General features: G+C 60.1%; 1 protein-coding gene across 2 annotated transcripts; it reads left to right on the top strand.

Annotated features, from left to right (window-relative positions):
- Window positions 1-517: 517 nt before the first annotated feature.
- ACVR1B (activin A receptor type 1B) lies at window positions 518-26,399 on the top strand. 2 transcript variants are annotated; one of them, XR_010301845.1, is made up of 10 exons: window positions 518-598; window positions 11,248-11,487; window positions 13,234-13,482; window positions 16,152-16,382; window positions 18,300-18,467; window positions 20,961-21,117; window positions 21,576-21,700; window positions 22,704-22,834; window positions 24,052-26,004; window positions 26,038-26,399. XR_010301845.1 is itself a non-coding variant. In XM_064141614.1 (9 exons), exons 2-9 carry the CDS (start codon window positions 11,313-11,315, stop codon window positions 24,175-24,177), a joined length of 1,362 nt encoding a protein of 453 aa, XP_063997684.1. In that variant the 5' UTR covers window positions 518-598; window positions 11,248-11,312; the 3' UTR covers window positions 24,178-26,399. The 2 variants fall into 2 exon arrangements, 1 of the variants encoding a protein (XP_063997684.1); XM_064141614.1 differs by having other exon boundaries at window positions 24,052-26,399.

Genomic DNA, 26,399 nt, shown 5'->3' with positions numbered 1-26,399 from the left:
CACCTGTCGCACACCCACTGCACACCAGTTGCACACCCACTGCACACCAGTCACACACCAGTCGCACACCCACTGCACACCAGTCGCACACCCACTGCACACCAGCTGCACACCCACTGCACACCAGTCACACACCAGTCGCACACCCACTGCACACCAGTCGCACACCCACTGCACACCAGTTGCACACCCACTGCACACCAGTCACACACCAGTCGCACACCCACTGCACACCAGTCACACACCAGTCGCACACCCGCACGCATCTCCACACCGCGCCACGGCTCCCCCCCACCCCCAGCCTGCAGCTGCCCCTTTAAGCTTGACTCCGCCTCTTTCCCTGCCGTCTCCGCCCTCTTCGGGCTGACTCCACCCATTCACGTCTGGCTCCGCCCCCCCCCAGCGGCCGGCCCCGCCCCCGGCCGCGCGCCGGCTGTCGCCCCTCCCCCCGGCCGCCCGCTCCGAGGCCGCGGCGCCGCCATGGCCATGGCCGCCTGCTGCCCTCCGCCGCGCCGCCGCCGCCGCTGCCCCCCGCCGCCCGCCGCCGCCGTCCTGCTGCTCGTCCTGCTCCTGGCCGGAGCTCTCGGTGGGGCCCACGGTGAGTGGTGGCCTTCGCGGCCCGGTCCGCGCCGGGCACAACATGGCGGAGCGCCGCCCCGCCCCCGCCCGGCGCCGTGCAGGGGGAACCGGCGGAGGGGGGGGGGGGGGGGGGGGGGGAGAACCGGGGAAGAACCGGGAGGGGAGGCTGAGATCGATGGGGAGAAGCGGCCGAGGAGGCGATGCCGAGGGCTGAGGGGACAGGGCCTGGGCCTGGGCGTGAGGTCGGCCCTGGTTGGCCGCGGGGCCTGCGGTGGGGCCGGAGATGAGGTTTTGGGGAGGGTCTGGGGTGGGGGGAGGAGGTTCGGGGGCCTGGAGGTGCCCCCCCAGGGTGTGAAGAGAGCCCTGACAGGTTTGGGGGGGGGGGAGGGGGTTGTGTCTGTGAGCAGGGTGGGCCCCGGGGGGGGGGGGGGCAGAGGCAGATGTGGGAGAAGGAACAGGAGGAGACCCTTGGGGGGTGGGGGGCGCCGGGGGGGGCGGGGGGGGGTCGCTGGAGTCAGCAAGGACTTCGCGTGGGGTTGGTCCCTCCGGCACTGAGAGCCCCCACGGCGGGGGTCGAGCCCTGGCTGGGGTGGGGGCGCTCCCGGTGCCTTCTGGTGCGGAGGGGCCACTTGAGCTTGTTTCGGGGGGCCGAGGGAACGCTGGGGGGGGGTCAGCGGGTCTGTGGTGAGGGTCTGGGCACTGGGCTCACCGGGGGCCGTCCTGTGCCCGGAGTGGGCACTCAGCCCCCCCCAGGGTGGGCATTGCCATCCTGCTGTGGCAGGCTCTGAGCTCAGGAGCTGCTGAGCTCTTCCCATCGCCCCTGGCCGAGCTGGGGAGGCTTTGGCCGCCCCCTCCCTTCGCACCAGAGGTCTCTGAGGGTTGGGGTAAGGGGGGGAGGGGGGGAGGGGATGCTAAAAGCCACCTCTGGATTGTCACAGCTGGAAACATTCGTTTGGAGGAAGGGGCAGAGCCTTTGTTTGGGGTCGTTTTGCCCTGGGGCGAATCCCTTGGCTTGGCCTGGGAGGTACAACCACAGCCAGGTCTTGGGGGGGGGGGGGGTCTGGGGGGAGAACAGGGGAGGAGGCAGCTCAGAGCTGCCTGGGGAGCATCCCCATGGGCTGCTGCTGCTGCTGCTGGGGGCTTGCCCTGCATCTACAGCTCCTGGACCCCCCATCCCCCTCTCTTCTCCCCGTGGCTATCGAGGCCATCGCTGCTTGTGTAACTCCAGGAGCCTGTTCCAACAGGAACCACTTTGGGTGGTTTTGGTTGGGGTTTATTTTCTCCTCCTCCTTTCCCCCCCCTCCCCCCAACCTTCTCACTGCTCTTGTTGGGTCTTAACCAACTGCTTGTCGAGAGCTGCCTGCAGATCTGGACTTGTTAGCTGCAGAATGTGGCTGGGAACCCACCAGGGCAGTAGTTTTGGGCTGTGTTTGTGAGGCTTTTGCTCAGTCTGGCAGCATAAAAATGTTGTGTTTTTGTGTGTGTGGGGGGGGAGCTTTGAAGCTGAAGTTTAAAAGCTCCATCCTCAGGTGTTTGAGCTTTTCTGGTTGTGTGCCTGCTGTGTTTTAGGCTTTCACCTCCTGTTTTCTGTCCAGCTGTTATTAAAAAGAGGAGTACTAATAAATAATAGTCATAATTAAAGCAGGAAAGAGGCAATTGAGTGCTCCTGGAAGCTCCATGCCTTTGACACTGCTTCCTCTCGGGGTGGGGGTGGGGGAGGGATGTAGCAAAGGTTTTCTTTGCTCCTTCTGCCCCAGTAAGAGAGGTGTGAGCCTGGCACCCGGAGCACGAAGCCCACACGGTGGAGCTGAGCGTTAAGGACGGCAGGGAAGAGGCAACAGCTTCACCGGGGAAGTGTTTGCTGCTGGAGCAGCCATGATGCAGGCTCCTTGTGCTGCCTCTGCCAGCCAGGGGCTGCCCTGCCTTGTGGTCTGCTGCTGAGAGCATCCTGGAGCAGCTTTGCTGCACTCTTTGGGAGCTGGGAACCTTTGTGTGCATCGAGTAGAAAAACAACCTCCTCCCCCCCCACCCCCCCTCCCCCAAACCCTCCCTCCATGAACACAGAAAAAGCCAAAGGAGCCTCTGCAGCGATGCTTTGTTTTGCCTGCTGCAAGTGAAGCAGGAAAAAGCCCCCTGGGGGTGGGGGGGGGGGAGCAGTTTTGGGGCCAGCAGATTGGATTAGCAAGGAAAAAAAACAAACCCCACAACAACCCAACCTGCTTTGAATATTTCCTCGGTGAAATCAGGCAGAGAAAAGCAAACCCCCCCCCCCCCAAAGCCTCCCCCATGGGCTAGGAGCTGGATCCTACAACTTTCCAAGAAAGCCTCTTCTTAACTGGAAATTAGGAGCAGTGTCCAACAGAGCATTCTTCAGCTCCTTGGCCAGACAGCTCGGGTTGGGGTTTTTCTTTTTGCCTCCCTGGGTTCTCTGCCTGCTGCCAGCAGTGGAGGCTCCGGAAAGGGCTGTTGCGAAAGGAGCGAAGGCAAACGTCAGAGCCCTGACAGCAGGCAAAGTTCGCTGGGTGGTGACCGGGGGAAATATGTTCCCCCCCCACCCCCCACCACCACCACCACACAGCCAGCGTGGTTGTGTGCAGCAGAGCAAGGAGGAGCTGCCTCCTCCTTCTCCTCCTTCTCCTCCTTCTCCTCCTTCTCCTCCTTCTCCTCCTTCTCCTCCTTCTCCTCCTTCTCCTCCTTCTCCTCCTTCTCCTCCTTCTCCTCCTTCTCCTCCTTCTCCTCCTTCTCCTCCTTCTCCTCCTTCTCCTCCTTCTCCTCCTTCTCCTCCTTCTCCTCCTTCTCCTCCTTCTCCTCCTTCTCCTCGAGGAAGCTGTGATGGGGATGAAGCCTTCGCTGCTGCCCAGCTTGTGGAGCCAGAGCCTGGCGGCGGCACAGGGTGGGAGGCATCGTTCAGCTCCTGGCTCCTGCCTCTTCGTCAGCCCCCAGCCCCTGCCCCTCCATCAGCCCCTGCCCCTCCATCAGCCCCTGCCCCTCCATCAGCCCCCTGCCCCTCCATCAGCCCCCAGCCCCTCCATCAGCCCCCAGCCCCTCCATCAGCCCCCAGCCCCTCCATCAGCCCCCAGCCCCTCCATCAGCCCCTGCCCCTCCATCAGCCCCTGCCCCTCCATCAGCCCCTGCCCCTCCATCAGCCCCTGCCCCTCCATCAGCCCCTGCCCCTCCATCAGCCCCTGCTCCTCCATCAGCCCCCAGCCCCTGCCCCTCCATCAGCCCCTGCCCCTCCATCAGCCCCTGCTCCTCCATCAGCCCCCAGCCCCTGCTCCTCCATCAGCCCCCAGCCCCTGCCTCTTTATCAGCCCCCTGCCCCTGCTCCTTTATCAGCCTCCAGCACCTGCCCCTCCATCATCCTCTGCCCTTCTATCAGCCCCTGCCCCTCCATCAGCCTCCAGCCCCTGCCCCTCAGTCAGACCCCAGCCTCTCTCTTGGCCCCCAGGCTCTCTGTCAGCCCCCAGGCCCTGCCTTTCCATCAGCCCCCAGCCTCTACCCCTCTCTTGGCCCCCAGGCTCACTGTCACCCCCCAGCCCCTGCCTCTCCAGCTTCTCTGCCCATGGATTTGGGTCCCAAGTGTTTGCTTTGTTGTGAAGTCATGGAATGGGTTGGGTTGGAAGTGACCTCCAATATCCTCCAGTGCCAACCCCCTGCCATGCCCAGGGACACCTCCACCAGCTCAGGTTGCTCAAGGCCTCATCCAGCCTGGCCTGGAACACCTCCAGGGAGGGGGCAGCCACAGCCTCCCAGGGCAGCCTGTGCCAGTGTTTCCCACTCCCACTCTCAACAATTCCTCCCTCATCTCCACCCTCTGTCTCTCCTCTCCCAGCTCAAAGCCATTGTCCCTTGTCCTGCTATTCCCAGCCCTGGTCCCAAGTCCCTCTCCAGCTCTCCTGCATCCCCTTCAGGCACTGCTCTAAGGTCTCCCTGGAGTCTCCTCCAGGCTGAACATCCCAAACTCTCCCAACCTGTCCCCACAGGGGAGATTCTTCAGCCCTCTGATCACTTCCTGGCCACCCTTGGACCCTCTCCAGCAGCTCCAGGTCCTCCTTGTGCTGGGGTCAGTGGTGCAGGTGGGCTCTGAGCAGAGCAGAGGGGCAGAATCCTGCACTGAGCTTTCCATCACAAAGACTTCTCTGCACATTGAAGTCCCTCAAGGAACATTTTCTAGCACTTTCTGCCATCCCAAGGCCTTTTTGCAAGCCACCTATGCCCTGCTGAGTGTCAGGGCACAGGCTGAGGTCAAGCAGCTTGCTGTGTAGCTGTGCCAACTGCCTGGCAACCTGTGCCACGGCTTGGAAGCCCTTCAGCAACCACCTGAGCCACCTGCCTTGCCCTGCAGCTGCCTTGCAGGACCTTTGCTCTGCCACCACAGCATTGGCATGGTTTGGGTGGCTCCTAAACTGGTTTCCTACCAAGTGAAAACATCAAATAGGTGTCAGACCAGAGCCTGGCGAGGGAGGTGGGAACCATCTGGCTGTTTGCTGAGCCCAAGAACAACAGCAGCAGTGTCAAGGCTGCTCCTAATTAACCTCTTAATGATGAGGCTCCTGGCAGCTCGAGGCTTGGACAGATTCACTCTGATATGGGTCAAGAACTGGCTGAAGGGCTGGGCACAGAGAGTGGTGGTGGATGGTGCCACAGCCAGTTGGCAGCTGGCACCAGAGGTGTGCCCCAGTGATCAGTGCTGGGCACAGTCCTGTTCAGGGTCTTTATTGATGATCTGGACCAGGGAATTGAGTCCAGCAGCAGTCAGTCTGCAGATGGCACCAAGCTAGGAGCAGTGTGGAGCTGTTGGAGGGTAGCAGAGCCCTGCAGAGGGACCTGGCCAGGCTGCATGGGTGGGCAGAGGCCAAGGGGATGAGGTTGAAGAAGGCCAAGTGCAGGGTTCTGCACTTTGGCCACAACAACCCCAAGCAGCACTACAGGCTGGGCACTGAGTGGCTGAGAGCAGGCAGGCAGAGAGGGCCCTGGGGGTGCTGTGAGAGAGGAGCTGCAGAGGAGGCAGCAGTGCCCAGGTGGGCAGCAGAGGCAATGGCATCCTGGGCTGGCTCAGGAGCAGTGTGGCCAGCAGGAGCAGGGAGGTTCTTATGCCCCTGTGCTCAGCACTGCTCAGGCCACCCCTGCAGTGCTGTGCCCAGTTCTGGGCTCCTCCATTGTAGAGAGCTGTTGAGGTGCTGGAAGGTGCCCAGAGCAGGGCAGCAAGGCTGGGGAGGGGCCTGGAGCACAGCCCTGTGAGGAGAGGCTGAGGGAGCTGGGGGGGTGCAGCCTGCAGCAGAGCAGGCTCAGGGCAGAGCTGATTGCTGCCTGCAGCTGCCTGCAGGGAGGCTGTAGCCAGGTGGGGTTGGGCTCTGCTGCCAGGCAGGCAGGGCCAGGAGAAGGGGACACAGCCTGAAGCTGTGCCAGGGCAGGCTCAGGCTGGATGTTGTTAGGAAGTTGTTGTCAGAGAGAGTGATTGGCACTGGAATGGGCTGCCCAGGGAGGGGGTGCAGTGCCCATGGCTGGAGGTGCTGGTGCCAAGCCTGGCTGGGGCACTGAGTGCCATGGTCTGGTTGGTTGGGCAGGGCTGGGGGCTGGGTTGTGCTGGGTGAGCTTGGAGCTCTCTGCCAACCTGCTTGGTTCTGTGATTCACTCATTTGGAAGCTTTTCCTCTCTTGTGGCTTCAGCAGGGGCAGGAAAAGTTCTTACCTTGGAAAGTGAGAGCAGATCCTTGCTGCCTGGTGGCTGCCTTCCCATCCTTGCTGTCCTTGCTCCTCAGCCATGATGTGTTGGTGGCAGCTTCATCCTCATGCCAGCTTGAAGAAGTTGAGCCTCTTCTTTTCCATCCCTTGGAAGCTTGCTTGAAAGTGCTGCTTGCTTTTGGTTGGTTTCTACCCCCCCCACACACTCTCTCTTATGCCACTGTGCAGCTAATTTTAACTCAGTTTCATTTAGCAGCAGCAGGTCAGGGAGATTTCAGAAGCAGCAGCAGGAGGGAAGGAGCAGAAGAGATGCTGAGATCCAAAAGCAGGAGGAGAAGCTGAGGGGCAATGAGGTGTAGGGAAGGAGATTTGAGGTCTGGGCTCACTTAGATCCATGGAATGCTTGGGGTTGGAAGGGGTCTACTGCCAAGCCCTTTGCCATGGGCCATGTTAGCCTCCCATGGCCAGCAGGGCTGGGGAGGATCTCCTTAGGAGGATCATCCCAAGGAGATTCCTGTTTGGAATTAGGAAGGGACCAGATCCAGCTGGGTGCAGAGCTCCTGGCCCCTGTGCTGCCTTTCAGTTGGGTTTGCTTTGGCATCTGCCAACCTCCTGTGGTCTCCCCTTTGGCTGGGGGTGGTTGCCCCTCACTAAGCCAGGGTGGGCAGCAAGTTCCCCATGGCACAGCAGTGTGTGGCACAGCAAAAGTGTGGGCAGCAGGGCTGGGGAGGATCTCCTGCCCCTCTGCTTGGGGATGCTGAGGCCACAGCTGGGATGCTGAGGCCACAGCTGGATGCTGTGCCCAGCTTGGAGCTCCCCAGCTCAGGAGGAACAGAGATCTGCTGGAGAGAGCCCAGGGGTGGTTGGGAGCTTGGAGCAGCTCTGCTGTGAAGAGAGGCTGAGGGCTGCTTGGTATGCAGAAGAGAAGGCTGAGAGGGGACCTGATCCATGATGGAATTGTCAGGGCTGGAAGGGACCCCCAAGGACCATCCAGATCCATCCCCCCCTGCTGTGGGTCAGTGTCTGAGTGGTGGTGAGGGTCAGGGAGCTCCTTCCCTGGAGGTGTTCCAGAACCCTGTGGCTGTGGCCCTTGGGGCCCTGTTTTGGTGTCTGTGGAGCTGGGATCTGGTGGCCCATGGAGCTTTGCCCATGGCAGGGGACTTGGCACTAGATGATCTTCAAGCTTCCACCAGCCCAGGTTGCTGAAGCAACCTGGCCCTGAACACCTCCAAGGAGAGCACATCCCCAGCCTCACTCTGCAGAATTTCCTTCTCCTCCTCCTCCTTCTCTTCAGTCTCAAGCCTCAATCCCTTCCCTCTCCTCCTATCCAGCTCTGGAGTGAGAACAAAGCCTTCTTCTGAGGCCCTGCAGCTCCATGCTGGGCTTGTTTGAACAGCTCCTTTAAAGGGCTGGGTCAGTGTCTGAGCAGGATGGCAGGAGGAGGGCACTGAGCAGGCAGAGCCAAGCTTGCTGCCAGCTCCTGTGGCACCTTTCCTGCAGATTCATCCCCAAGGTTTCCAGGAGAGGCTCTCTCAGCTCCTCTCAGCTTCTCTTTTTCTCTTGTCCTGGACCTCCTCTGCTTCCTCCAGCCCAGGTTGTTCATGAGCTGGATTCCACCTTCTGCTCATCAGGAGATTCTCTTCCTGAACAAGAAGCAAGCTGCTGGCAGGGGAAATGCTTCCATTTGCTTCTGCCTCCTCTTGCTTTAGAGTCAGAGAATTGGTTGGGTTGGAACCTTTAAAACCATCAACCCAGCACCACCATGGCCCCAGGTGCCACAGCCACACTGTGCTCCAAGACTTCCAAGGATGGAGACTCCACCACCTCCCTGGGCAGCCTATGCCAATCCCTGACCTCTCTGCTAGGATAGAAATTGTTCCTCATGGCCAAACTGAGCCTCCCCTGGGCAGCTCCAGGCCATTTCCTCTCCTTGTATCACCTGATAGTAGGGAGAAGAGCCCAACCCCCACCTCACTCCTTCAGCAGAAGATGAGCCCTGAGGTCTCTTCCAGTCTGATCCATGCTGTGGTTCCATGATCAGGATCTTCTCTTCCTGGTCCTGCCCTGGGCTCTGGTGTCCAAGAGAACTTGATTTGTGCTTTCAATTCTTCAAGTGAGGGTGGGCAAAGCCACCCAGCTCCTGTGCCCCCCCTCCCTTGCTCAGAGGGCTCCTTGGTTTCAGGCCAGCTGCTTCAAGCAGAAGTTTCCCCAACCACTTCTGGTTCATTGATCTCTTCTGATTCCTTCTGAGCTCCTGGAAGCAAAACTGCTGTGAGCAGTTGGGTTTGTGAGCTTGGAAATGAGTCTGATGAGAACAAAGCTCAGCTCTGCTCCAGCTGGATCAAGCTGAGATGAGTCTAGGTGGAGAAATGTGTGGTGGGAATGGGTTTAATAGAGAGAGGAGGAAGAAATTGGTGAGAGTGAGGCTGAGGAGACACTGGCACAGATTAGCCAGGGAGGTTGTGGAGTCTCCAGCTCAGGAGAGATTCCAAACCCACCTGGGTGACCCTGCACTGGCAGGGGGGGTTGGACTGGATGATCTCCAGAGGTCCCTTCCAACCCCTACCACTGATGTTGTGGAAGAAGGGAGGATGAGACTGGAGAAGAGGAAGGAGTTCTTTAGAGTGAGGCTGGGGAGACACTGGCACAGGCTGCCCAAGGAGACTGTGGAGTCTCCAGCTCAGGAGAGATTCCAAACCCACCTGGATGTGTTCCTGGGTGACCCTGCACTGGCAGGGGGGGTTTGGACTGGATGATCTCCAGAGATCCCTTCCAACCTCTACCACTCTGATGTTGTGGAAGAAGAGAGGTTAAGACTGGAGATGAGGAAGGAATTCTCTACAGTGAGGCTGGGCAGACACTGGCACAGGCTGCCCAAGGAGGCTGTGGCTGCCCCTTCCCTGGAGGTGCCCAAGGTCAGGCTGGATGAGCCTGGAAGAAGGGAGGATGAGACTGGAAATGAGGAAGGAATTCTTTGGACTGGATAATCTCCAGAGGTCCCTTCCAACCCCTACCACTCTGATGTCGTGGGAGAAGGGAGGATGAGACTGGAGATGAGGAAGGAATTCTCTAGAGTGAGGCTTGGGCACAGGCTGCCCAAGGAGGTTGTGGCTGCCCCTTTCCTAGAGGTGCCCAAGGTCAGGCTGGATGAGCCTGGCAGAGGGGAGGATGAGACTGGAAATGAGGAAGGAATTCTCTGGAGTGAGGCTGGGCACAGGTTGCCCAAGGAGGCTGTGGCTGCTCCTTCCCTAGAGGTGCCCAAATCCAGGCTGGATGATCCCTTGAGCATCCTGGGCTGGTGGAGGTGTCCCTGCCCGTGACAGGGGGTGGGTGGCATTGAGTGACCTTTAGGATCCCTTCCAACCTAACCCTCTCTTGAGTGCATTCAGCAGTCAGCTGGGGGAGGGTTAAGCTCGGTGCTTGCCTCCCTGCAGACAGCTCTCCAGGCCCTCTCCACCTGCCAGCTCCATCTCTGCTGCTGGAGCCCTCGGGGGAGGCTGAAAGCTCTGATGAAAGCTGGAGACAGTCCTGAGCTGCTGAGCAGGCCCCACCCTTCTCCTTGACATTGTTGTCTCTGCTCTTTGTTCCCTCAGCCTCCAGCCTGGGAATTTGCTTCCAGGCAGCTTGAGAAAAGCACAGAGGGAGTGGGATGGAAATGTGGGAATCTGCCTCGGAGTTTCTCCTTTGCTCCTTACCCAAATCGTTTTGGTGGGGAGCAGGCAAGAAGCCAAAAGTTCAGCAGACCCAAAGGTGCTGTCTGGAATCAGGAAGGGCCCAGATCCAGTTGGGTGCAGAGCTCCTGGCTCCTGTGCTGCCTTTCAGTTGGGTTTGCTTTGGCATCTGCCATCCTCCTGTGGTCTCCCCTTTGGCTGGGGGTGGTTGCCCCTCACTGAGCCAGGGTGGGCAGCAGGTTCCCCATGGCACAGCAGTGTGTGGCACAGCAAAGTGTGGGCAGCAGGGCTGGGGAGGATCTCCTGCCCCTCTGCTTGGGGATGCTGAGGCCACAGCTGGGATGCTGACACCACAGTTGGATGCTGAGGCCACAGCTGGATGCTGTGCCCAGCTTGGAGCTCCCCAGCTCAGGAGGAACAGGGATCTGCTGGAGAGAGTCCAGGGGTGGTTGGGAGCTTGGAGCAGCTCTGCTGTGAAGAGAGGCTGAGGGCTGCTTGGTGTGCAGAGGAGAAGGCTGAGAGGGGACCTGATCCATGATGGAATTGTCAGGGCTGGAAGGGACCCCCAAGGACCATCCAGATCCATCCCCCCCTGCTGTGGGTCAGTGTCTGAGTGGTGGTGAGGGTCAGGGAGCTCCTTCCCTGGAGGTGCTCCAGAACCCTGTGGCTGTGGCCCTTCGGGCCCTGTTTTGGTGGCCATGGGACTGTGATTTGGTGGCCATGGGGCTGTGATCTGGTGGCTGTGGGGTCCTGATCTGCTGGCCATGGGGCCATGATCTGATGGACATGGGACTGTGGTTTGGCAGCCATGGAGCCTTGGTTTGGTGGCTGTGGAGTTGTGATCTGGTGGCCATAGGGCCCTAACTCGGTGGACAGTGTTTGGTAGCCATAGGGCTGTGATCTGGTGGGTTGGTGGCCATGAGGGGGTTGGGTTGGTGGCCATGATGGGATTGGATTGGTGGCCATGAGGGGGTTGGGATGGTGACCATGATGGGGTTGGATTGGTGACCATGATGGGGTTGGGATGGTGACCATGATGGGGTTGGATTGGTGACCATGAGGGGGTTGGATTGATGACCATGATGGGGTTGGATTGGTGACCATGATGGGGTTGGATTGGTGACCATGATGAGGTTGGGATGGTGACCATGATGGGATTGGATTGGTGACCATGAAGGGGCTGGGATGATGACCATGATGCGGTTGTGTTGGTGACCATGCTGGGGTTGGGCTGGTGACCATGATGCAGTCCCTTGCTGTTGGCCTGGATGCCCCTGGAGGCCCTTTCCAAGCCAGCTGTGTGCTCCCTGCAGCCCTGACCTGCCTCTGCTCCGACTGCAAGCAGGCAAACTCCACCTGCGAGACCGACGGCGCCTGCATGGTCTCCGTCTTCAACCTGGATGGGGTCAAGCACCACGTCAGGACCTGCATCCCTGAGGCCAAACTCATCCCTGCTGGGAAACCTTTCTACTGCCTGAGCTCCGAGGACCTGCGCAACACTCACTGCTGCTACTCTGACTTCTGCAACAAGATCGATCTGATGGTTCCCAGCGGTGAGTGGAAGGGCTGGAGGAGGTGGGAGACAAAAGCTGCAGCCAGGGAGGAGCTGCCTGCCTGGCTCTGGGAATTCCCAGCCTCTGCTCAGCTCTGCTTTCGTGGCCTCCCCTGAGGCTGAGCGTTGGATTTGGTGCTTTGAGTTTGGGTGCAAGTGTTAAACGGCAACGGAACTGCTCCAGGTTCATCTGGGGGGGGGGTGAGCTCTCCTCTGGCTGACAGAGTGGCTCCAGGTGATGAGGTTGGCCTTTGGGGTGTAGGAGAAGCTGACAAAGTGGCTCCAGGTGATGAGGTTGGACCTTGGGGTGTAGGAGAAGCTGACAGAGTGGCTCCAGGTGATGAAGTTGGACATTGGGGTGTAGGAGAAGCTGACAGAGTGGATCCAGGTGATGGAGTTGGACTCTGGGGTGTAGGAGAAGCTGACAGAGTGGCTCCAGGTGATGGAGTTGGACTTTGGGGTGTAGGAGAAGCTGACAGAGTGGCTCCAGGTGATGAGGTTGGACCTTGGGGTGTAGGAGAAGCTGACAGAGTGGCTCCAGGTGATGAGGTTGGACTCTGGGGTGTAGGAGAAGCTGACAGAGTGGCTCCAGGTGATGAAGTTGGACCTTGGGGTGTAGGAGAAGCTGACAGAGTGGCTCCAGGTGATGAAGTTGGACTTTGGGGTGTAGGAGAAGCTGACAAAGTGGCTCCAGGTGATGAGGTTGGACTCTGGGGTGTAGGAGAAGCTGACAGAGTGTAGGGCTGGGATTGGTTTTGCAGTTGTCCTGCACTCAGCAGCTCCACACTTGGAGTCCTCTCGCCCCTGGCCAACCTCAATGCTGCTTCCCTCAGGCTCCTGGAAGCAGCAGCAGCATTTGTCAGAGGTTAAGTGGAAGCTTGTGCTGCACCTGCAGTGGTCAGAGTGTGGTCCATGTCCCCTGGGCACAGCTCTCATCCCTGTCCTGCCCCACAGAGCTGGGCCACGTCCTGCTTTTCATCACCTGCAGTCACTTTTCCTTCTGCTGAGCCTCAGAACTTTCCAGCGATGAGCCACAGGCATGGGAATGTGGAGGCAGGTTCAGAAGAGAGCGTCTGGGGTGGATCCACAGCCCTGCCTCTGAGTCAGGGTGTGGGAAATGTCTGCTGCTGTCTGATTCCTGGGACACAGAGGGCACCTGGTGCCTCCTCACCCCTGTTTTTGGCTGCTCCTGAGGTTGCAGCAAGGCTTCAGTGTCCCTTTTTGCTTGGCTGCAGCAGGGAAGTCTGAGGAAGGCAAATCATTGCCTTCAGTGGTTGTTAGAGAGCAGATTCAGGGGGAAAGGCGAGTCCTTGCCTGCCTGATTGGGTTTTCTTTCACTTGGAGAGTTCAGGTGGAAGGTAAAATCCTCATGGAATGCAGGGTTGGAGACCTCAGGGATGATCTGGGCCAAGCTTTTTGGGTGATACTCAAACAGCTTCGCTTCAACCCATGGGACGCGAGAGCCTCTCGCAGGCTCCCATCCTCTTCCCCGCAGCCAAGTGCCAATAACCTTTGATCCTGCAGTTTCTCTGGAGCCTTCTGGCTGTGCTTTGCCTGCCTGCTGACTCCACCAGTCCCAGATTGATGCTGTCACTTGCTTGTGTCCTCTGCCATCCTAGAACAGCAGACTAAAATTGTCCAGGATAATTAAAAGCCCAGAAGTGAGTCCTTAACAAAGGCTGCGAAGGAATCATCGCGTTCTAAAAGTGTCTCTCTTCTTCCTCCTCCTTTTCCTTTTCCTCTCAAGGACACCTGAAAGATAATGAACCCCCATCGAGCTGGGGTCCTGTGGAGCTGGTGGCAGTGATTGCTGGACCTGTCTTCTTGGTGTCTGTGGTCATGATCGTGGTGGTCTTTGTCTTCCATCACCACCAACGAGTCTACCACAACCGCCAGCGGCTGGACATGGAGGACCCCTCCTGTGAAATGTGCCTCTCCAAGGACAAGACCTTACAGGACCTGGTCTATGACCTCTCCACCTCTGGCTCTGGCTCAGGTACTGAAATCTGACTGGGAATGGGGATGAAGTAGCCTGTTGTGGCCTCCTGCTTGCCTCATCAAGCTGCCCTTGGTATGAGTCAGGAGGAGGTGCTCTGAACTCCGTCCTGCAGCCACAGCCCCAGGTCTGGTCGGTGCAGGAGCTCAGCTCCTCCTCAGCTGCTGCTGGACAAAGAGTGGGTTGGGTTAGAAGGGCCCTGAAGGATCATCCTGCACCCCCCCTGCCACTTCCCACCAGCTCAGGGTTGCTCAAGGCCTCCTCCAGTCTGGCCTCGAACACCTCCAGGGAGAGGCATCTGCAGCCTCCCTGGGCAGCCTGTGCCAGTCTCTCCCTCCCTCACTCCAAACAGTTTCTTCCTCCTCTCCAGTCTCAATCTCTCCTCTCCCAGCTCTTAACACAGGAACAACCTCTCCCTCCCAGCCCTTGTCCCAGGTCCCTCCCCAGCTCTCCTGCAGCCCCTTCAGCTACAGGAGGGCTGCCCTAAGCTCTCCCTGGCACCTCCTCTCCAGGCTGCACATCCTCATCTCTCCCAACCCATCCCCGGGGGTGGGAGGAGGTTTCTCCAACCCTTCCATCACCTTCTTGGCCTCCTCTGGCTGCTCTCCATGGGAGGCAGACACAGGTGGGGGCTCAGCAGGGCAGAGCTGTGGGGTCTTGACTGGCCAGAGCAGGGCAGAGCCAGAGCAGGGCAGAGCTGTGGGGTCTCAGTAGGGCAGGGCTAGGGCAGGACAGAGCAGGGTAGAGCAGAGCAGGGCAGAGCTGTGGGGTCTCAGCAGGGCAGAGCTGGGCAAAGCTAGAGCAGGGCAGAGCAGAGCAGGGCAGAGCTGTGAGGTCTGGGCAGAGCAGGGCAAGAACAGGGCAGAGCTGTGTGGTCAGAGCAGGGCAGAGCTGTGTGGTCTGGCCAGAGCAGGGCAAGAGCAGGGCAGAGCTGTGTGGTCTCAGCAGGGCAGAGCAGTGCAGGGCAGAGCAGAGCAGGGCAGAGCTGTGGGGTCTGGGCAGAGCAGAGCAGGGCAAAAGCAGGGCAGAGCTGTGGGGTCTCAGCAGGGCAAAAGCAGGGCAGAGCTGTGTGGTCAGAGCAGAGCAGTGCAGGGCAGAGCTGTGTGGTCTGAGCAGGGCAGAGCAGTGCAGGGCAGAGCAGTGCAGGGCAGAGCTGTGGGGTCTGGGCAGAGCAGGGCAGAGCTGTGGGGTCTCAGCAGGGCAGGGCAGAGCAGGGCAAAAGCAGGGCAGAGCTGTGTGGTCAGAGCAGTGCAGGGCAGAGCTGTGTGGTCTGAGCAGGGCAGAGCAGTGCAGGGCAGAGCTGTGGGGTCTGAGCAGGGCAGAGCAGTGCAGGGCAGAGCTGTGGGGTCTGGGCAGAGCAGAGCAGGGCAGAGCTGTGGGGTCTCAGCAGGGCAGAGCAGGGCAAAAGCAGGGCAGAGCTGTGGGGTCTCAGCAGGGCAGAGCAGGGCAAAAGCAGGACAGAGCTGTGGGGTCTCAGCAGGGCAGAGCAGGGCAAAAGCAGGGCAGAGCTGTGTGGTCAGAGCAGTGCAGGGCAGAGCTGTGTGGTCAGAGCAGTGCAGGGCAGAGCTGTGCGGTCAGAGCAGTGCAGGGCAGAGCTGTGGGGTCTGCGCAGAGCAGGGCAGAGCTGTGGGGTCTCAGCAGGGCAGGGCAGAGCAGGGCAAAAGCAGGGCAGAGCTGTGTGGTCAGAGCAGAGCAGGGCGGAGCTGTGTGGTCTCAGCAGGGCAGAGCAGAGCAGGGCAGAGCTGTGGGGTCTCAGCAGGGCAGAGCAGAGCAGGGCAGAGCTGTGGGGTCTGGGCAGAGCAGAGCAGGGCAAAAGCAGGGCAGAGCTGTGTGGTCAGAGCAGGGCAGAGCAGTGCAGGGCAGAGCTGTGGGGTCTGAGCAGGGCAGAGCAGAGCAGGGCAGAGCTGTGGGGTCTCAGCAGGGCAGAGCAGAGCAGGACAGAGCTGTGGGGTCTGGGCAGAGCAGAGCAGGGCAAAAGCAGGGCAGAGCTGTGTGGTCAGAGCAGAGCAGGGCAGAGCTGTGTGGTCCCAGCAGGGCAGAGCTGTGTGGTCAGAGCAGAGCAGGGCAGAGCTGTGGGGTCCCAGCAGGGCAGAGCTGTGGGGTCTCAGCAGGGCAGAGCTGTGGGGTCTGAGCAGGGCAGAGCTGTGTGGTCCCAGCAGGGCAGAGCTGTGTGGTCAGAGCAGAGCAGGGCAGAGCTGTGGGGTCCCAGCAGGGCAGAGCTGTGGGGTCCCAGCAGGGCAGAGCTGTGTGGTCCCAGCAGGGCAGAGCTGTGTGGTCAGAGCAGGGCAGAGCAGTGCACGGCAGAGCTGTGGGGTCTGAGCAGGGCAGAGCAGAGCAGGGCAGAGCTGTGGGGTCTGAGCAGGGCAGAGCAGAGCAGGGCAGAGCTGTGGGGTCCCAGCAGGGCAGAGCTGTGGGGTCCCAGCAGGGCAGAGCCGTGGGGTCCCAGCAGGGCAGAGCCGTGGGGTCCCAGCAGGGCAGAGCCGTGTGGTCCCAGCAGGGCAGAGCTGTGGGGTCTCAGCAGGGCAGAGCTGTGTGATCAGAGCAGAGCAGGGCAGAGCTGTGTGGTCCCAGCAGGGCAGAGCTGTGGGGTCTGAGCAGGGCAGAGCAGGGCAGGACAGAGCAGAGCAGGGCCGGGCCAAGCCGTTGCTCTCTCTGCCGCCCCCGCCCAGGGCTGCCGCTGTTCGTGCAGCGCACGGTGGCTCGAACCATCGTGCTGCAGGAGATCATCGGCAAAGGTCGCTTCGGGGAGGTGTGGCGAGGCAGGTGGCGTGGAGGCGACGTGGCCGTGAAGATCTTCTCCTCCCGAGAGGAACGATCCTGGTTCAGGGAAGCAGAAATCTACCAGACGGTGATGCTGCGGCATGAGAACATCCTGGGCTTCATCGCCGCCGACAACAAAGGTAGCGGCGGGAGCCGAGGGGAAGGGGAGCAGAGGCCCCTGCAGGTTGCAGCCTGCCCCTGCGGCTCTGCTCCTTGGCTGTGATTTGCTCGGGGGTGATCGGGTGGGGGAGCTGTAGCAGTGCTCTGCACACAGCTGCCTGCTGCAGAGCTGCTCACCTACAGAGGAGGGGACTGAGAAGTGAGGCTGAGCCCTGCAGAGCTCTGCTTGGCCTTTGGATGATCCAGGGGGGAGCTGTAGGAGTGCTCTGCACACAGCTGCCTGCTGCAGGGCTGCTCACCTACAGAGGAGGGGACTGAGAAGTGAGGCTGAGCCCTGCAGAGCTCTGCTTGGCCTTTGGATGATCCAGGGGGGAGCTGTAGGAGGGTTCTGCACACAGCTGCCTGCTGCAGGGCTGCTCACCTACAGAGGAGGGGACTGAGAAGTGAGGCTGAGCCCTGCAGAGCTCTGCTTGGCCTTTGGATGATCCAGGGGGGAGCTGTAGGAGTGCTCTGCACACAGCTGCCTGCTGCAGAGCTGCTCACCTACAGAGGAGGGGACTGAGAAGTGAGGCTGAGCCCTGCAGAGCTCTGCTTGGCCTTTGGATGATCCAGGGGGGAGCTGTAGGAGTGCTCTGCACACAGCTGCCTGCTGCAGGGCTGCTCACCTACAGAGGAGGGGACTGAGAAGTGAGGCTGAGCCCTGCAGAGCTCTGCTTGGCCTTTGGATGATCCAGGGGGGAGCTGTAGGAGTGCTCTGCACACAGCTGCCTGCTGCAGGGCTGCTCACCTACAGAGGAGGGGACTGAGAAGTGAGGCTGAGCCCTGCAGAGCTCTGCTTGGCCTTTGGGTTCACAGATCCATGGAATGGATTGGGTTGGAGGGGTCCCTGAAGAGCAGCCAGTTCCAACCCCACCCCTGCCACAAGAAGGGACACCTCCACCAGCTCAGGGTTGCTCAAGGCCTCATCCAGCCTGGCCTTGAGCACCTCCAGGGAGGGAGCAGGCACAGCCTCCCTGAGCAGTCTGCTCCAGTGTCTCCCCACCCTCACTGGCAGGAATTTTCCTCCTAATCTGCAGTCTGCATCTCCCCTCCTACCTCTTCACCTTATTTGCCTCCAGGTTGTCTGTTGAGCTGCAGCCTTAACCCAGCAGCTCTGCTCTGTCCCAGCAGAGGGAAGGTGCAAGTTGCTGGGCAGATCCCCAAATGGCTTTGAGTTGGGAGGGACCCTCCAAGGGACCTGTCCAGTCCCTGCAGCCAGCAGGGACACCTCAGGGAACCTCCAAGGGACACCTCAGGGACCCTCTAAGGGACCTGTCCAGTCCCTGCAGCCAGCAGGGACACCTCAGGGACCCTCCAAGGGACCTGTCCAACCCCTGCAGCCAGCAGGGACACCTCAGGGACCTTCTAAGGGACCTCTCCAGTCCCTGCAGCCAGCAGGGACACCTCAGGGACCCTCTAAGGGACCTGTCCAGTCCCTGCAGCCAGCAGGGACACCTCAGGGACCCTCTAAGGGACCTGTCCAGTCCCTGCAGCCAGCAGGGACACCTCAGGGACCCTCCAAGGGACCTGTCCAACCCCTGCAGCCAGCAGGGACACCTCAGGGACCTTCTAAGTGACCTCTCCAGTCCCTGCAGCCAGCAGGGACACCTCAGGGACCCTCCAGGGAACCTCCAAGGGACACCTCAGGGACCCTCTAAGGGACCTGTCCAGTCCCTGCAGCCAACAGGGACACCTCAGGGACCCCTCTAAGGGACCTCTCCAGTCCGTGCAGCCACCTCGGACACCTCCACCTAGAGCAGCCTGCCCAGGGCCACTTCAAGTCTGGTTGTGGGTTTGGGGTTCAACCACATCTCTGGGCAGCCTGTTGCAGGCTTTACCCACTGGGGACAGGTGTCCCCAGGCTGTCCCTGTGTGTCACAGCCTCTTTCCTGTTGCAGATAATGGTACCTGGACCCAGCTCTGGCTTGTCTCTGACTACCACGAGCATGGATCCCTCTTCGACTACCTGAACCGCTACACGGTGACCATCGAGGGCATGATCAAGCTGGCCCTGTCTGCTGCCAGTGGCCTGGCACACCTGCACATGGAGATTGTGGGCACTCAGGGTAAGGGCAGAGCTCAGAAAGCTGCTGGGAGCTCTTGAGAGGAGGTTCTAGGTGAGTGGTTGGGCTTGGTGGTCTCAAACGTCTGTTCCAGGTGGTTCAGGAAGGAAAGGGAATTGCTGGAGGAGAGGACCAGGGGATTGAGTCCAGCAGCAGTAAGTCTGCAGATGGCACCAAGCTAGGACAGGTTCACTCTGATGTGGGTCAAGAACTGGCTGGAGGGCTGGGCACAGAGTGTGGTGGTGAATGGTGCCACAGCCAGTTAGCAGCTGGCACCAGAGGTGTGCCCCAGGGATCAGTGCTGGGCACAGTCCTGTTCAGGGTCTTTATTGATGATCTGGAGCAGGGGATTGAGTCCAGCAGCAGTCAGTCTGCAGATGGCACCAAGCTAGGAGCAGTGTGGAGCTGTTGGAGGGTAGCAGAGCCCTGCAGAGGGACCTGGCCAGGCTGGATGGGTGGGCAGAGGCCAAGGGGATGAGATTGAACCAAGGCCAAGGGCAGGTTCTGCACTTTGGCCACAACAACCCCAAGCAGCACTGCAGGCTGGGGCCAAAGTGGCTGAGAGCAGGCAGGCAGAGAGGGCCCTGGGGGTGCTGGGAGAGAGGAGCTGCAGAGGAGGCAGCAGTGCCCAGGTGGGCAGCAGAGCCAATGGCATCCTGGGCTGGCTCAGGAGCAGTGTGGGCAGCAGGACAAGGGAGGTTCTTCTGCCCCTGTGCTCAGCACTGCTCAGGCCACCCCTGGAGTGCTGTGTCCAGCCCTGGGCTCCTCCATTGCAGAGAGATGTTGAGGTGCTGGAAGATGCCCAGAGCAGGGCAGCAAGGCTGGGGAGGGGCCTGGAGCACAGCCCTGTGAGGAGAGGCTGAGGGAGCTGGGGGGGTGCAGGCTGCTTCAGAGGAGGCTCAGGGCAGAGCTGATTGCTGCCTGCAGCTGCCTGCAGGGAGGCTGTAGCCAGGTGGGGTTGGGCTCTGCTGCCAGGCAGGCAGGGCCAGGAGAAGGGGACACAGCCTGGAGCTGTGCCAGGGCAGGCTCAGGCTGGATGTTGTTAGGAAGATGTTGTCAGAGAGAGTGATTGGCACTGGAATGGGCTGCCCAGGGAGGTGGTGCAGTGCCCATGGCTGGAGGTGTTGAAGCCAAGCCTGGCTGGGGCACTGAGTGCCATGGTCTGGTTGGTTGGGCAGGGCTGGGGGCTGGGTTGGGCTGGGTGAGCTTGGAGCTCTCTGCCAACCTGCTTGGTTCTGTGATCAGCTCCAGGCTCTGCCCGGCCCCAATCCCTGCCCAACCTCACTCTCAAGAAGTTCTTCCTCATCTCCAGTCTCCATCTCTCCTCTTCCAGCTCAAAGCTGTTGCCCTTTGTCCTAACACTCCAAGCCCTTGTCAGAAGTTCCCCCTGACCCCTTCCCATCTCTCCTGTAGCCTCTTTAGGCCCTGGAGGGCTGCTTGCTTGGAGCCAGCACAAAGTGGGTTAGCCCTGCTCCAGCTCCTGCCAGTTACATCAGCTCCTTCTCACAGCCCTGGCCTAAAATTGGTGCTGCTTGGGTGGTTTGTGAGCTCAGGCAGCAGCAGAATTAGAAACTCCTTCCGTGTGTGCTGCTGCCTGGAGCTGGTGGAGCTGAAGTCCCTCTCGAGGCCTCTGCCTGCTACTGCAGCAGCAGGAGGCTGAGCAGAGCCTTTGCAGGGCTCCCAGCAGCTCTGCTGCACATCACAGAATCATAGAGCCAAGCAGGTTGGCAGAGAGCTCCAAGCTCACCCAGCCCAACCTAGCCCCCAGCCCTGCCCAACCAACCAGACCATAGCACTAAGTGCCCCAGCCAGGCTTGGCACCAGCACCTCCAGCCATGGGCACTGCACCACCTCCCTGGGCAGCCCATTCCAGTGCCAATCACTCTCTCTGACAACAACTTCCTAACAACATCCAGCCTGAGCCTGCCCTGGCACAGCTTGAGGCTGTGTCCCCTTCTCCTGGCCCTGCCTGCCTGGCAGCAGAGCCCAACCCCACCTGGCTACAGCCTCCCTGCAGGCAGCTGCAGGCAGCAATCAGCTCTGCCCTCAGCCTCCTCTGCTGCAGCCTGCACCCCCCCAGCTCCCTCAGCCTCTCCTCACAGGGCTATGCTCCAGGCCCCTCCCCAGCCTTGCTGCCCTTCTCTGGGCACCTTCCAGCCCCTCAACATCTCTCTGCAATGGAGGAGCCCAGAACTGGACACAGCACTCTAGGGGTGGCCTGAACAGTGCTGAGCACAGGGGCAGAAGAACCTCCCTTGTCCTGCTGCCCACACTGCTCCTGAGCCAGCTCAGGATGCCATTGGCTCTGCTGCCCACCTGGGCACTGCTGCCTCCTCTCCAGCTCCTCTCTACCCTAGACCCAGACAGGCAAAGGTACTGCAAGCCTGACAGCCACCAGCATCCTGGACCCTGCCTTTGTGCGCGTTCAAACTGGCAGATGCCAGCAGGCTGCCACCACCCCCCACACCTCCACCACTGCTTCTTTTGCTCTGGTAGGAAAGCCTGGGATTGCTCACAGGGATCTGAAGTCCAAGAACATCCTGGTGAAGAAGAATGGCACCTGTGCCATCGCTGACCTGGGCCTGGCCGTGCGCCACGACTCGGTGACAGACACCATCGACATCGCCCCCAACCAGAGGGTTGGCACCAAACGGTAGGAGAAGAATGGCTCTGGCTAGGGGTTGAGGCTGACTGGAAGTACCTGGGGGGCACTTTGGGCAGTCACAGTGGTTTAGAAGAGACCCTCCAAGGGCCTCTGCTTTGAGCAAACCTTCTGCTGAGCGTCGCTGTTGGGCCCAGGTTGGCATGAAGGAGCTTTGGTCCCTCCGGGTGCCAGCAAGCTGAGACCTTATGGAAACCCAGCAGCAGGCAGCTGGTAGAAGACTTGGCAGTGAGCTTGGCATTCTTTGGGGGGGGTCACTGCCTGGAGCCTGTTGGATGTTTTCACCTCTTTCCCAGCCTGCTTTGAGGGGGTTTATTGAGTTCTGTTTGGCCACGGAGCCGAATTCTGCTCTGGCTGAGGCTGTGCAGAGTTGTGCCTGCTGGGAGTGCTGTGTGGGAAAACCTACCCCAACCACCTCTCCAAACTGCCTTCCTCTTCCCTTCCTGCAGGTACATGGCCCCTGAAGTCCTGGATGAGACCATCAACATGAAGCATTTTGACTCCTTTAAGTGTGCTGACATCTATGCCCTGGGCTTGGTCTACTGGGAGATTGCTCGGAGGTGCAATGCAGGAGGTAATGCCCTTGGTGTGCCCATGCTGGCAGGGTGGGCTTGCTCCTGGGCATCCCAGCTTTTGTCTGCCTGCTCATGAACTCGTGGAGTGGTTTGGGTTGGAAAGGATCTTAAAGATAACCTGGTCTCAGCCCTGCTGCCATGGGCAGGGACACCTCCCGCCAGCCCAAGCTGCTCAAGGCCTCGTCCAGCCTGGCCTTAAACAGCTCCAGGGAGTGGGCAACACCTTCGAGGAGGGGACAGCACCTTCAGGAGTGGGCAACTCTTCCAAAGAGGGCACAGCACCTTCAGGGAGAGGGCAACACTTCCAAGGAGGGCACAGCACCTTCAGGGAGTGGGCAACTCTTCCAAGGAGGGCACAGCACCTTCAGGGAGTGGGCAACTCTTCCAAGGAGGGCACAGCACCTTCAGGGAGTGGGCAACTCTTCCAAGGAGGGCACAGTACCTTCAGGGAGTGGGCAGCACCTTCAGAAAGGAGGTTTTGTGCTCCTGAGCTCTGAGGAGCCCTGGAGAGCAGCCCATGGGAGGCTGTCCTGAGCTGCTCCCGAGGCAGCTAACAGAAGTGCCCCACATGAAGAAGTGTGGGGTGGTAATGCCCTCCCTGGGGGCTGGTGTCCCTCTCTGGATGGATGTTAAGAAGCTCTGGTGCCAGCCTGCTGAGTGACTCTTTCCCTTCAGTCACTGCCTTGACCCAGCCAGCTGGCAGCCAGCGCTTGGCACCGCAGTGCCCGTGGCAGTGCTGCTGCCGCCTTTGGCTCTGCCCGGGTCTGGTAGCCCTGTGCTGGGAGAGGCTCTCTGCTGACTGCTCCCCTTTGGGCAGCTGCATTATACTTTGTGTGAGCTCCAAGCCCAGATTCTTCCTCTCTGTTCCAAATCACTGCAGAGCAGTTGACGCATCTCAGCCGTGACTCATGGAGCCCAAACTGGCACCAGGCTGCCTGCGGCGAGCGTGGCGCTGAGGATGCCTGCTGCCAGGGGCTGCATCTCCCCTTCTCTGCCCTGCAGGTATCCATGAGGAGTATCAGCTGCCCTACTATGACCTGGTGCCCTCTGATCCATCGATTGAGGAGATGAGGAAGGTTGTGTGTGACCAGAAATTGCGACCCAACATCCCCAACTGGTGGCAGAGCTACGAGGTAAGGTTGGCTGGCAAGGGTTGGGAGGGACCTTGCAGGATCAGCCAGTGCCAACTCCTGCCATGACCTCCCTGGGCATCTTGTGCCAGGCATCCTCAGCCTCACTGTGCAGAGCTTCCTCCTGATGTCCAACCTGCATCTCCCCTGCTCTGATTTCAACCCATTCCCACAACAATGCAGTGCCAGGCTGGAGAGCAGCCCTGAGGAGAGGCACCTGGGGGTGATGGTGGAGGAGAAGCTCAGCAGGAGCCAGCAGTGTGCACTTGCAGCCCAGAGAGCCAAGCAGAGCCTGGGCTGCAGCAGCAGGGCCAGGGAGGGGATTCTCCCCCTCTACTGTGCTCTGCTGAGACCCCACCTGGAGTCCTGCATCCAGCTCTGGAGCCCCTGGGACAAGAGGGCTGTGGAGATGCTGGAGAGTGTCCAGAGCAGGGCCAGGAGGATGCTGAGAGGCTGCAGCAGCTCTGCTGTGAGCACAGCCTGAAAGAGTTGGGGCTGTGCAGGCTGGAGCAGAGGAGGCTCCCAGGTGACCTTGTGGCCTTGCAGCATCTGAAGGGGGCTCCAAAAAGCTGGGGAGGGACTTTTGAGGCTGTGAGGGAGTGCCAGGACTTGGGGGGAATGGATCAAAGCTGGAGGTGGGGAGAGTGAGGCTGGAGGTGAGGAGGAAGTTGTTGAGCAGGAGAGTGGTGAGAGCCTGGCAGGGGTTGCCCAGGGAGGTGGTTGAGGCTCCATGGCTGGAGGTGTTTAAGGGCAGGCTGGGCCAAACCAGCCTGGCCCAACTCAACCCAACCCCAACTCTGACCCAACCTCTACTCTAACCCAGCCCCACCCTAACTCTACCCCAGCTCTGACCTAACCCTACTCCAAGTCTAACCCAGCTCCCCCCCAACTCTAACCCTACTCCAGTTGTGACCCAACCTCAGCTCAGCTCTAACCCCACCTCAACTCTAAGCCTAACCCAACTCTACCCCAGCCCAACCCCACCTTTAACCCCACCCCACCTCACTTCCAACCCAGCCCTACCCCACCTCTAACCCCCACCCCAACTACCACAACCCCTTCCGAGGCTCACCCTGCGCCAGCCGCGAACCCTCACGCTTCACCTTCCCCAACCTCATCCCACTGCTCCAACCTACCCAACTCCTCCTGGCTGCCATCCTGCCCTCCAGAGAGGCTGGTAAGGAGGAGACCCCTGACTGGTGACCTTGTTCCTGAGGCAGGCTCTGCGGGTGATGGGCAAGATGATGCGGGAGTGCTGGTACGCCAACGGCGCGGCGCGGCTCACCGCCCTGCGCATCAAGAAAACCCTCTCCCAGCTCAGTGTCCAGGAGGATGTCAAAATCTAGGCCCTGAGCAGCACCCCCTTAAGAGCAGGAGGAGACTGCACAACAGCTGCCATGCTAGAGTAAACCTGTGATGGATGGAGGCCTACCTCGTGTTTCTGCCCGACCTCCCCCCTGCCCTCCGCCGCCAACCCAAACGGCTTCTACCTGGCAAGCTGCTGGCTGGGGCGAGGGAGCCTCTGGAGTGGCTCTGCCCCTGCCTGGGTATGAAACAATCAGAAACCTTTTTTTTTTGATGATGATCACCTCCTGACAGCGTTGAAGACTTTGAGAGGGACTGAACCTGAGGGATCTCAGCCATGATTGTAACTCTTGTTCCTTTCACACGAGTGAGTCCCTGCTGGCCTCGGCCAGCGGCGTCTGGAGCTGGTGGCTGTGCCCGGTGCTGGGTTGGGGAGGCAGGAAAAGAGGAGAAGGGACTGGGAAGAGCCTTTTATTTTTGGTGGGGGTTGTTTGGTTTGGTTTATCATTTTGCCATGCTCTGAGGATTATTATTTCATTGGTTTTTTTTCTGCCAGAGACCAACAGGTGAAAGGCAGGAGGGGAAAAAAGAAACCACACCCAAAAGTTTCCAGTCCTTGGTGCTCCCTCCCCAGCCTGAGCAGTTCACCAAACCATTTCCCTCCTTGGGTTTTGGTTTCTTTCTCTTTCCTTTAAGCTTGAACTCTTCCCAAGTGGCTCCAGAGCATCCTGCCCAGCCTTGGTTGGCATCTGCATGCATTGGGTGCCCCTGAGCCTGTCCCATCCTTCTGCTGCCACTCGGTGTCACCTCCACCCCAGGGAGCTCATCTCTGTTGGAGCTTTCTGTGCATGTGTGGATCTCAAGTGTCCCCTTCTGAGTTGCCCCTTCTGAGTTGCCCCTTCTGAGTGTCCCTTCTGAGTGTCCCTTCTGAGTGTCCCCTCTTGAGTTGCCCCTCTTGAGTTGCCCCTCTTGAGTTGCCCCGCTCTGAGTGCCCCCTTTTGAGTGCCCCCTTTTGAGTGCCCACTCTGAGTGCCCCCTTTTGAGGTGCCTCCCCTGAGTGTCCCCTCTGAGTGCCCCTTGTGAATGTCCCCTGCTCTGAGCTGTGCTCTCCCTGGTGAGCAGTGAAGGTTGCCAGGCTTGGGCAGGCTGCTCCACACTGGCCCCGTGGCTCTCTGCTGGCTGCTGTCCCTTTGCTGTCCCCATCAGGGTGCTTCACTGCCACTCCCTGCCCTTCTGTTTTTAGGGACAAAGCAAATGAGGAATTGTCTTTGCTCCTGGAATCCAGGGGCTGGGGTTGGGTTTTGTTGTCCTGAGCCCTTTGGGTTTGTAGTTTTTTGGTAGAGAACCTGGGGTGGAAGGGAGGAGGTGGCACAGGGCTGGGCTGTGTGTTAGGGTCTTGGAGCTGGAGTAGGCACTGAGCTGGCTGGAGTCGGGGGAAACACACCAGGCTGGAGGTAGAGGAATGCAGGAGGATGCTCTCCAAGGAAGCAAACTCCCAAGTCCACCATCCAGGCACCCTCAGCAACAGGAGGCAAACTTGTGAGGTGCTTTGGGTCTGCAGAAAGGCTGCTGCAGGGGCTGGGAAGTGCTGCTGAGCTGCTTCTTATCCATGGAGAAGTATCTCCTGGTTTGCAAGTGTCTGTTCAGAGCTGAAGGGCAGGGGTGGGAGGCTGCCAGGCTGCAGGGGTGGGAGGCTGCAAGGCTTTGGGTTTGGTTAAATGCTGAGGCAGGGTGAAGCAGAGCTGGGTTTGACTCTTCTCTGCAGCTGGACCTGGCTGGAATAGGAAGGAGCTGAGGTCTTGGATCTGCTGTGCTGGTGGCAGCAGCTCAGGCAGCCTGGGGTGTGCCGGTGGCATCAGCTCAGTCAGGTTGGGATGTGCTGGTGGCAGCAGCTCAGGCAGGCTGGGATGTGCCTGGTGGCAGCAGCTCAAGCTGGGATGTGCCTGGTGGCAGCAGCTCAGCCAGGTTGGGATGTGCCTGGTGGCAGCAGCTCAGCCAGGTTGGGATGTGCCTGGTGGCAGCAGCTCAGCCAGGTTGGGATGTGCCTGGTGGCAGCAGCTCAGGCAGGCTGGGATGTGCTGGTGGCAGCAGCTCAGTCAGGTTGGGATGTGCCTGGTGGCAGCAGCTCAGCCAGGTTGGGATGTGCCTGGTGGCAGCAGCTCAGGCAGGCTGGGATGTGCTGGTGGCAGCAGCTCAGTCAGGTTGGGATGTGCCTGGTGGCAGCAGCTCAGGCAGGCTGGGATGTGCTGGTGGCAGCAGCTCA

The sequence above is a fragment of the Pogoniulus pusillus genome, unplaced genomic scaffold (assembly GCF_015220805.1).
Source record: "Pogoniulus pusillus isolate bPogPus1 unplaced genomic scaffold, bPogPus1.pri scaffold_58_arrow_ctg1, whole genome shotgun sequence".
NCBI classification, from domain to species: Eukaryota; Metazoa; Chordata; class Aves; order Piciformes; family Lybiidae; genus Pogoniulus; species Pogoniulus pusillus.
This window is presented reverse-complemented; position numbering and strand designations above follow the sequence as displayed.